A 12,007-nucleotide genomic window follows, 5' to 3' on the forward strand; every position below is an offset into this window, starting at 1 on the left:
TTTAGGGTTTTCACTTTGTTTTTTGCCAAAAGAAAAAAAAAGCACAAACATGGAAAATGGAAAATAATATCATTTGCCTTGAATTTTCATAGAAGCTATCCCATGGCTGCAGGACAATAAAGTATAAATCCATCATCTATAGAGCACAAGGAATGTTTCACTTAATTAAAATTCCCACTTCTTTTTCTTAGAACATTCAAACCAAGTCCTCCCTACCCCCTAAAACAAAAAGATTTTCCTACTCCGTACTTTGACCTGTTGAAAGTACTAGTGTGTCAAACTGAGTTAAAGATTGCCCGATTCCTACACATCCTTATTAAGAAGTTTTGAAACAGATTTTGCGCCCAAGAACTTACAGGCCAGTTTAGTGTCTTCCATCCTAAAACCCTTCTTTCTTGAATATGCTGCAACATATCTGCATGTCTCCCGCTTCCTGCTTTGAGTTTCTCAGCCAGGCAAAGACCAAGCGATCAGTGAAGAGACCCTTTAATCATCCCAAGTATTAACATCATCTCTCACGCAGCTCGAGGTACACTCAGGAAGAAGGCAAAAGGGTGAGGACACATATGACTTGACAGCCACTGTTTCTAAACAGTAACCTTGTTCACTGAACCAAGTAAAAACTGAGAACGGCTTCTGTTCAAAAGAGCCAGTGAAGCTCGAATGGGTGTGGGCTGGGAGAAGGGGAGGCCTTTCCTGGTTAAGAAATGGCTGTTAAACATCAGTTCGGTCTCAGAGTTTAAAATCAGCCCGGGCCCCAAGCAGGATGTGAATTAAACACATCTGAACAAATGTTTAACCAAGATCATCTAAACGGTATTTACTATCTTTCCAAATTCTTCTGCATTTTGGCTTCCTAATGTACTAAAGATGGCATTTTAAAACCCCGAACATTATGGCTGATTTTGTTCCCATACCAAATGCCTCTGAGAGAGGCAATCATTTAGAATCAGTCAACCAGAGAGACCTCTGTTCATTTCCTCCCTTCACTGAGAACATTCATGGAGCCGTTGGGAAACCACATGAAATGAAGTTTCACTATCCTTCAGATTGACTCGCTTTAGCAAGTTTTGAAAAATTCTGAAGGTCTTCAAAGTGAAGAGGAAGAATCAATAAACATAAACACTAAAGTTTTAGAAATTATTTCTGGACAAATTCATTATAGGGCCTCAGAAAAAACTTTTAAGCCAGTGATGAGTTTTACATTATGAATTTCAAATTCAACAGTTCTATCACAATGTTACCTTAGGCTTGTCTTTAAAAGGACTTTTTCTCTAGGGATATAGAGAGGAATCTGAGGAGAAAAGATCATGTCAAGTCCTGGTGCCTTTCCAGAATTTAAAACTGTGACATGGGAGTCAGAATGCTTGAGTTAAAACCAATGAACTGCATGAGTTTGGATGATCCATGGGTCCTATCTGGAAAAGGAAATATGCTGTTTAGAAGAAAACAAATCGTTTCAAGCCTCTTTGAGTAGTAGGACTTGCCTCAGTGAAGAGACGGGACACATAGGATTTATAGGATGTAGGGGTTCAAGCATCCACTGGACTTGACAATGAACCCTTTTTAATGTCCTTGGAACTAAAGACTTACTTAGTAGGAACCAATGGAATACCAGTCGTAGCCAGTACCATCCCAACACCTCCAGAGGCCTAGCGTCACAGGTGCCTAAGTACCATCATTCCTGCCAACCAGTCCCCTTGCGTTTTCAAAAGCAGCTCTGAGGCTGGGAAAGATTGAAGGCAGGAGGAGAAGTGGGAAACAGAGGATGAGAGAGCTGGATGGCATCACCAACTCAATGGACATGAGTTTGAGAAACTCTGGGAGATAGTGAAGGAGAAGGAAGCCTGGAGTGCTGCAGTCCGTGGGGTCACAGAATCAGACATTACTGAGTGATTGAACAACAGCCTAAGTACAGACAGGATCACCCAGTGCAGGAGTTCTCAGCCTTGGTCCTCCTGACCTTTCAGGCTGCGTAACTCTTTGCTGTGGACGACAGGGGAGGGGATGAGGCTTTAATAGTTTGGCAGCATCCCTGGCCTCTGCCTCCTGTATCTAAGAGCACTGCCTACAGACACCCCCCTCCCCACAGTCAAGACCATTAAAAAATTTTTTTTTCGGGCACTGCCAAATGTCCCAAGGGGGTTTGGGGCAAGATTACTTCTGGTTAAAGAAAATTACAACTCAGTGGCACCAAATCCAGATTTTTTTTCCTTCTTTCTGCCCCTCTGAGCAGGACTAGTGTGGTAGGGAGGCTGGATAGTAAAGCACCTTCTCCTGGGGGGGGGTGGGGTGGGGAACATTTTCGAATTGCTCCTCTGTTCTACTATCTTTCTTCCCACCCCAAAGACCTTACTGCCTCAGAGAGAAGCACAGAATTGACTCCATGGAAAAAGGGAGGTCAAGGTTCACAACACTGGTAATGTGGGTAATAAACACGCCCCACACATTTCTCTCCGCTCACGTGTGATACAATGGCTGTATGTGATTCACCTAAATGTCTCAAGAAGCATACAAATTCCCAACTATGTCCAATGAAAGCAATGAAATGCCTGACACAGAGTGCATGCTAGACAAAGAAATATGTTGGTTATTAATTTCAGAAAATTTGGAGGCATGTTATTAAAATATCGACCCATTCCCACAATTCTATGCCTGTACATTCAATGTGCGCAGGCTAACTCACTTCAGTGGTGTCCGACTCATGATACCATGGACCGTAGCCCGCCAGGCTCCTCTGTCCATGGGATTCTCCAGGCAAGAATACTGGAGTGGGTTGCCAGGCCCTCCTCCAGGGATACATTTAGTAGGGCTCCGTAAATGTTAGAACCCATACCCCAAATTATCTCAGAACTCATTTAAACAGAACAAGGACAGGAATCGTGAATTTATCAAATAAAAAAATAACTCCTACTAGCAACTTAAAAAAAAAATCCTTTCACTGCTTCCCTCAGAATCTTTATATTTATACTTTAGACTCAAGTGTAACTAGCCCTGTTATCTATCTCCCAGTTCATTGAAGATTAGAGGCACCCGGTTTTCAGAGGACAGGGCGGCGTTATATGAATCTCCTGGCTGTTCTGTGGCCGTCCAAATCTTGACCGCCAAAACCCAGTCACCAACACAGCTGTGGTGTTTCTAGAATACAAATCTGATTCTGTAACTCTTGAAAACTCTGTTTTCCTGGCTCTTGGTGGCCTCACACACCTGCTTTCCTCACCACACGTCAGCAGCACTACCGGCTGCCTATCTGCTTCGCCTTCTCCTCTCTGGCCTCAGAGAGGGTGGCGTTCGGCTGCATTTGCCTGGACTTGGCTCTCCTGTCCCCAACAGTTGCATACATGCTGCCGTTGCTTCTTGAAGATTCCTCTCCTCCCTTCTTCTGGCTAACTACCACAAGCCTTTCCTCTACCTTCCATCAGCTCCTCAGGAATTCTCCACACTGCCTCCCCTTCTGGGGATCCATCCTTCCACACTGTGACCAGCTGTGTGCACATCTGAGGTTTACAGGCAAGAGAAGGGCTGGTGGGGAAAACATTGCCTTACGTACAGATTGCCATGTGCTGTGCTGGGCTTGTCGCTTGGTCGTGTCCGACTCTTTGTGACCCTGTGGACTGTAGCCTGCAAGGCTCCTCTGTCCATGAGATTCTGTAGGCCAGAATACTGGAGTGGGTTCCCATGCCCTCCTCCAGGGCATCTTACCAACCTAGGGATCAAACCCAGGTCTCCCACATTGCAGGCGGATTCCTTACTGTCTGAGCTTAAGCTATTATTTTCATGATTTCCTATGGTGATCTGTCTAAGCCATGCTTGCCTGGTGGCTCAGACAGATTGCCATAGGAAATCATAAAAATAATAGCGTCAGCTTGTGGATGGCCTATTAAGTCAGTCACTATACAAATCACCCTATCATGCTTAGTTTACTGATGAGGAGACTCAGATACACAGAGTAATTTGGGTGAGTTAGTCAGCGGCAGACTCTCAGGCCCCACACTCTGCTCAACGGCAGTCTCTGCCCTCCAGCTAGGTGACTTCTCACTTCCGAGCACCCGGGAGCAGCAGGCCACTGTCGCCTGCTGACAGGAAAGGGCTGGTACCACGAGGAGAGAAGACAGGCGTGGAGAGACAGGAGGTGACACTCTGTGGAGACAGTGGCCCACTCTCCCCTTAGGAACAACAGCGTGTAACTAAATGGCGGAGCATTCATCCAGAAAAACAGCTGAAGGCTAACAAGAGAGGAAAGAGAATAGAAGGCTTTGTTATGTGACGAGTGGCTCAAGGAGATTTCTATGTCCCAGTGCATGGAGCGGCGGGTACGGTAATAATGCGTCATCTGAAACCCTAGCTGCACAGTGAGGATCTTGGAAAGAGGCACATTTCTAACTCCATGCATGGTTACCGTCATTTTCTCAAGACTAAGGCTTCTGCCTACCAGTCTATTTTTGGCTTCATTTTCAATAACCAGCAAAACTATCAATGCAGAATAGTGGCAGATGGATGATGGCTGAATTGACAGTTTATTATTCAACTTCTGAGAATGGAAATCACTTGGAAAGCTTAGCAAGTTTTACAACAGAATACGTGAATCCTGAGACACTAAGGGGAAATGAACCTGTTTATTAAATCTAAAGTATATTATCCTTAACAAATACAAAATGTGATATATACTTTGTAACGGGAGCTGGTGAGTTATAAAACTGGCAGAGCAGTGGCAGAACTCTGAGGAATCCACCTTCTCCCCTCTGTGCGTTCATTCATTACCCGCTCACTGATTACTTGCTTTGCTCACCAGCGTCCTAAAACTGCTCTGTGGCTGAGATGATGATTCATCAGCTCTCTGCTCCATCATGAGTCCCGCCATAAACCTTAAAACCGCAGAGGCCCTCGCCAGGGTAAAGCGTGAAGGCAGCTCTTATCTGTGTTTTCTCCCATCTAATCTGCTCACTTACCACTCTGCTTCTTCCCTGTTCTTCTTTCTTTCCTATTTCCCTCCAGCTCCCCCCACCCCCCATTCCTGCCTTAACTTTTTGGCTACTAAGAGAAAAACCAGTTCTTATAAAACAGGATCTTTCAAGCTGCAGCAAGAATTCTATGACTGTTTGGGGAAAGCATCTTAGGAACTTGCTTGGGAAATCAGCGATGTTTATTTAGAAAGTGGCCCCTCTCATCCACCCGTTCTGCACTTCAGCTGCAACATTTTCTGCCTCCTGTTCCCTTCAGACTGGCTGCCCCAATGAGAACTGGCTCTGGCCAATCTATCCCGTTACTGTCCTGAGCTGAGTGGTTTCAGTACACTGACAGACTCCCCCTCGGTTTGTCTCAAGCCTCAAGTCAAGGGGAGACTCTGTCAGGAACCAAGAACCTCTGTGTAGTCCTGAATGGCAGGTTTTTCCTCCAGTTGTAGGCCTTGTCCCTACACCTATGCTCCTAAGTGCATAGTTACACCACCTATCAGATTGAATAGTTGGTGAATAGATCATGCAGGTGTTAAACACATTGTACCCTTCGGAAGCTGTCTGTCCATTTCATCTTCATTTCAAAAATCTGAACAGAAGGCTAGCATATACTTGAACTCTTGGTGAAATTTAGATGTTAATAAAGTAGTATACCCATAAATAGAAGAATTCTATGAGACATGAGACATCTGGTAATGTTTCCACCTTTTTTTTTAAACAAAGAGAATTGGGTGATCCAACTTTGTTTTGCACTTAACAGGGGGAGGTGTGTGTGCGTGTGTGTGTGTGTGTGCATGTGATAATGAATATATAAAAATATAGATGAAGATCTAGTTGTTCTATCAAATAATTGAAAGAACATGGGTAGACTAAGCCTTTGGGCTGAAAAGATAATGCTCTTATAGTGTATTATCATTATTTATAAGAATTTAAAATGTTTCTAAACATATTTTACACATAAAACATTTTTTATATGTAAAAATATTTTTTATTTTTAACTTTATATGTGATTTGAAAAATCACATATATTGTATTTTATTACCTCAATTATCAAAATGGTGCAGTTTAAAATCTTGGTATTTGGTAGAATTTAGTGTATATCTACTATGAAATACTGACACCATGGCTATTGCTATTTTAAGGGGCAAATACTGAGAAATAGGGAGAAGGAAATGGCACCCACTCCAGTATTCTTGCCTGGAGAATCCCATGGACAGAGGAGTCTGGTGGGTACAGTCCAAGTGGTCACAAGGAATGGGACATGACTGAGTGACTTTCACTTCACTTAGAAATAGATTTCATTTGCTTCATATTTAATTGAAAAGTAAAAGCAGATTCATTTTATAAAGGAATTCATGCTTTTTGTTGAAGTTTTCAATAGCTACAAATCACACATTTGTTATACATAATTCATTGAAAGACCCAGTTCCTCAGCTCATTATCTTCCACAAATTGGTTAAATCATGGCCAGTCTTATTTGAAAATATGTGAACTGCTCCTAACCTCAATGTCAGTCTAGGAATATTGTAGCCTACCACTTTCTCCAAGACCCCTTCTTTATCTTAATTCTTGTCTTTTTTCCCCATTTCCTTTGGGTTCAACAAGTAGTAGGCTTTGAGAGAATATTTGTTAATTTCAACCTTTATATAGTAACCAGCACTCGGTTTTCTTTTCCTTCCCAATAGATATCTTGGCTCATTCTCTTTCCCGTTTAGGTTGTCCTCAGAGGCCATAATCTTTAAGATCCTGGAAGAAGAAAACTCTGCTTTTCAGCCCCCCATTTATTAGTACCTTGGACAGTGACAAAAGCTACAAGAGTTGGTTATTTAGGAAAACTCACTCAATTCAGTTAAAAATGTACTCCACACACAAACATTTTCTTTCGGGGAGTATGTTATAGCATGCTTATCTGTTTCCCAAAATCCATATTTGCACTGCCCTGGAATCTTCCACGACCTCAAATTGCGGAAACAATTTTCTTTCATGTCAACACTTCCCAGGAATAGACAAAGCTATACTTAACAAATGAATGAGATACTTTTAGTCTACACTGAAATCTTTCCCTTAGCTATAATCAAACCTGCTCAAGCCTCTTCCTACCCCACTCTAGTCATGTTACCAGCTATAACCAGTTTTCCTGTGGCACTTGTGAGGCACGCTAGTTTAAGGATAATTATAATAAAAATTGCTATGCTTGAAGCAAGAGTTCTAATACTAAACACTTCCGCAAAATCAAGTTTTCAGGTCTAGATTTTGGGTGCAGAAACTGCTAAAAAGGGTCAGCTATTTTTCAGTGGAAAAAAAAAGAAGTCTCTGCCAAAATTCTCTAAGCATTTTTGATGACTTCTCAAAAGTTTAAATGTCCACTTTCATGTGGGAAATTTGTAAACAAATATCATCTGAACTTTCCATCTTTTGCTGTCAATTCCTGCAAGTTAATTACAATGTACTTTAGAGAGGATTTCACTGCCAGTGGAGGATTAATGGGGTAGTCTGACAGCTGGGGTCCTGAATTAGATCAGAAATTAAAATAAGGAACTTGACCTAGTTTCTAAAGGGAGATTTGTTAATTTTCTCAACCCAAACCAATGCAATCTTTCAGGTATTTGCCTTCAGAATCTGGAGCCAAAATGTCAAAGATTTTATTGCAGAGAACTAAAATATATATCCACTTGTAAAACACAAGTTTGAATGTACAAAAACAATTTGATGTTTCCTTTTTTTGTACAGTCGACCTTCTGTAGCTGCATGTTCTATATTCGTGGATTCAACCAACCACACACAGAAAATCATTCAAAAAAAAAAAAAAAGGAAATCCAGGAAGTTTTAAAAAGCAAAACTTGAATTTGCCACTTATTGTGCATTGTATTTATAACTATTTACTTAGCATTTGCATTGTATTAGGCATTATACGTAATCAAAGGTGATTTAAAGTATACAGAGGATGTGCTAGCTTATGCAAATACTATGCCATTAAATATCAGGAAATTGCACATCTGTGGACTCTGGTATCCCTGAAGTCGGGTGTGTGTCCTAGAACCAAACACCTGTGGATACTGAAGAATGACTATATTCCAGACTATGAGCACTCACTCCTCTCCCACTTTCCAGCTCCAGGCATTACACCGCCCTCAGGAGAAATGTCATAAAGAAGTTGGGGAATGGAGGGACGTAAAAATGTCAAGTGTGATATATCCAAAGTACAAACTCTTATTTTATAATCTAATTTACATGCAAGATCAGACTATAGTAGATTTATGGCACTGTGGCAGATCGCTAGGAAACGAGAGCATTCAAGTCTTGCAGCTTTCTGCTATCACACAGAATAGAGTGCAGTCTACCTGGGAAACCCCAGTGGCTCAGCGGGTAAAGAATCCCCCTGCAATGCAGGAAACACAGGAGACACGGGTTCAATCCCTCAGTCAGGAAGACCCCCTGGAGGAGGAAATGGCAACCCACTCCAGTATCCTTGCTGAGAAACGCCATGGACAGAAGAGCCTGGCGGGCTACAGTCCACTGAGTCGCAGAGTCAGACACAGCTGAGCACACGGCCCGTGCACACATGACCAGTGTGCAGACAGCTTCGTCTCAGAGCAGCATCACCACTGCTTCCACTGTCAGGCTTCAAAGCTGGTCTCACCACTGCCAGTCTCTCCTCTTTCGTTCCTACGATCCATCAGACTAGTTGCCTTAAAAACCAGCTCCAGCAGCTTATCATTCCCCTGCTCAAGTATCTATCATGTTTCCCAGTTACCTTCCCAATTAAAGCACGGCAATGTTTCCACCGACTTTGAGAATGTTTTCCCATGGCTTCCTCAGATAGCGCATGTTTTTACAAAATGGATGCCCTTGCTGTCCCTTTGACATGCCTCGGGATTTCCTTTCCTTTCCTTCCCACTTCTTCCTGTGTGGAATGTCTCTTTGGTCATCTCCGTTAATAAGCAAGGCAAATACCCTCATCCTCTATGAATTCTATCTGGATTCTCCCAGACACAAGAGCTTGCCCCCATCCTAAGCCACAAACACGTCAATTACACTTCTCTTAACAGCATTGCCTTCAGAGAGGAGTTATCAGACTCATCCATCTCCCCCCTCAAAGGCTCTCTGAGTAACTGAAGCTCAAGAAACACACGAAACTGCAATGACTTAGCTTCTAGTTATATAGGTCAATTTCAGTGCTATTGGAGTATATATTTCAGCAGATTATAAATTAGATGATAAACATTAAGTGTAGAAAACAGAAAAATAAGCACAAAATATTTACGATAAGTTGCAATCTCAAAATTCAGACATTACCACTGCTAATATTTTAGTTATTTGCTCCTGAAGATTTTTTAATGTTTAATTTGCACATATATTAAAAAAACAAAAAAAGCAAGCTTTTTACGTAATACTATCTTGGAATGTATTTTATACTCTGTTCATTTTTCCAGGTCAACTATGTTCCAAATACACCATTATTAATAGTTGCACAATACTGAAATACCACAATATATGTAGCAGACTCTCAAACTTTTGTTTCTAATTCCTTGATATTATAAACAAGGTTGACTATAAAGTTTCACAAATCTTGACAATGTCTGAAGGACAGATTCTAAAATAGAATTGCTGAATCTTTGGCTAGGAATGTTTTTAAATGGTTTTGAATTTTTAAGTGATACATTTCACCAAAGAGAGCCTTTTCCACTATATCCTAAGACAATAGCAATACATTCACTAGTTCATTTGTTATCTGACAAGTACTTGCTATATGCCAGGCACTGTTCTTCAAGACTCTTCCATCCCATGGATGTAGATGAACAATACACGAGACAAGAGATCAATAAATAAGATCAATATTGTCAACGAAACAATACTGGGGTGGGGCAGGAGATGTCGGGTAGAAGGACCAGGGAGGGGCTTTCTGAGGAAGGAGCAGTGCAGCAGGTTAAGGAGGATCCGCTCAGCCCAAAAGCCAAGGAAACGGAGTTTCAAAGAGAGACAGAGGGATGAGTGAGGGTAAAGGTCCTGAGGCCAGGGTGAGCAATGGGGATTAAGAGAATCAGCTGGATTAAAATGTGGCGAGAAGGAAGAAAAGCAGGGAACTGCAGTTCATGAAAAATCCAAATTATCCAAACTTATCACTAAGTCGTGTCTGTCTCTTTGCAACCCTTTGGACTACAGCCTGCCAGGTTCCTCTGTCCATGGGCTTTCCCAGGAAAGAATACTAGTGTGGGTTGACATTGCCTCCTCCAGGGCGTCTGCCCGACCCAGGGGTAGAACCTGCGTCTCCTGTATTGCAGGTGGATTCTTTACCCACTTGAACCATTGGGGAAGTTTCTAATTGTAGTTCATAATAAGGATTTTATACTAAAATCAATAGGAAGCCAGCCATTGGCAAGTGACAAGTTTTAAGCAGAGAAGAGCCAAAATCAGATCTATAATTTTAAAAGGTCACTAGCTGCTGTGCAGAAGGACATTGACTGGGGGCTGAGGTGTCCATGGAAGAGCAAGACCAGCTCAGTTACTAATGATATAATCTGGGGCAAGCACATATGATTTGTACCAGGAATGGTGATGGACATAAGTAGACAGATTTGCTATATTTTGGAGGTAGTGCCAACTGGACTCATTGATGGATTTGATGTGGAGGGAAAAACTAAACATGACACCTAGGCATTTGGTTGAACATCTATTAAGACAGAGCTGACTGAGGATCAAACAAGCATGAGGAGAACAGAATTACCATATGACTCAGGAATTCCACTCCTGAGTATATATACATGCCCCCCCCCCCCAAATAAAACCCCAAACACTCCACGAACTGAAAAAGATACACAAACCCCAATGTTCACAGCAGCATCGTTTGCAACCGCCATCCTATGGAAGCACCTTATGTGTCCATCAACAGATGAAGGGATAACGAAGATGTGGTCTATAAATACAATGGAATACTACTCAGCCATAAAAAGAACGAAATTCTGTCATTTGCAACAACATGTGGACTTAGAAGGCATTATAATAAGTGAAGTGACTGGAGAAGGAAATGGCAGCCCACTCCAGTACTCTTGCCTGGAAAATCCCATGGATGGAGGAGCCTGGTGGGCCCCAGTCCGTGGGGTCGCAAAGAGTCGGACACGACTGAGCGACTCCACCACCAATGATTACACAACAACAACAACAACAACAAAAAAATAAGTGAAGTGAGTCAAACAGAGAAAGACAAAGACTGTATGATCTTATACATGGAATCTAAAAAGGACAACAAAGTAGTGAGTAAACGAAAAAGCAGCAGACATAGAGAACAAAGCAGTGGTTATCACTGGGGAGGGGGGAGGGGAAGGGACTGTAGGGAGGTAGTGAGAAAAGGGGTTACTATGGGATTACATGAAACCATGAATGTGAAACTTTTGAAACTACAATGCACTACAGAATTTAAAGAATCTTTCATTCGATAAAAAAAAATTTTTTTAAACATCAAAAGGTAAAATCTGTGATGTGATAAGCCCAGATGCTATCACATTATTTTTCTATATTTTGCATCTTCTTGTACATTCAAGTTTTTCTGATTTTTTACTATGTCTTTACACATAAACTTGGTTTGTACATTAGATTGTAAAGGGAACTGCTCCCAGTTAGGAATGGTTTTAAAGCTTTGATACCTAGCACTGGAAATAATTTCCTGGATGGCGTTACCAATTTCCTCTCACCAACACGGTGCAAGAATTACTACCGAGTTGCACTGCTTATTCTCATTAGAAACAAACAAAAATAAATCTTGGCATAGCATTTATTAGAGGTTGTAAACATGAGTGATATCATTGAACCTATTAGAGAATTAGCATATTTGGAGGAAGTATTAGTACTAATTTAATATAGTATTAGTACTAATTTAAGTATGGCCAGTACATTTTAGATCTAAAAAAAGCATTCCTGTTGAAAACAGCAAGTGCTCAAATTATAGCTATGACTATTAGTTACTATTAGGTACTGAAAACAAGTCAAGTTTGAGTTGTTACTGGTCTTCAAATTTTCTTTAAAATAATAAATATACTGCTACAGATCATCATGTT

At 41.5% G+C, this 12,007-nt stretch overlaps 1 protein-coding gene across 6 annotated transcripts in view; it reads right to left on the minus strand.

The window, feature by feature from the left end:
* MAP7 (microtubule associated protein 7) overlaps nucleotides 1-12,007 on the minus strand; it is a 171,603-nt gene that overhangs the window by 99,465 nt on the left and 60,131 nt on the right. Inside the window, exon 1 of one of the 6 annotated variants that reach the window (XM_043456979.1) lies at nucleotides 357-617. The exons of the other annotated variants lie outside the window; for them this stretch is intronic. Within the exon in view, the coding sequence (XP_043312914.1) occupies nucleotides 357-378 (22 nt within the window). The 5' untranslated portion in view covers nucleotides 379-617. Of the gene's footprint in view, nucleotides 1-356; nucleotides 618-12,007 lie in introns of those variants that run through there. 6 annotated transcript variants of the gene reach the window in all.

Source organism: Cervus canadensis, chromosome 33, assembly GCF_019320065.1.
Source record: "Cervus canadensis isolate Bull #8, Minnesota chromosome 33, ASM1932006v1, whole genome shotgun sequence".
Classification (NCBI taxonomy): Eukaryota; Metazoa; Chordata; class Mammalia; order Artiodactyla; family Cervidae; genus Cervus; species Cervus canadensis.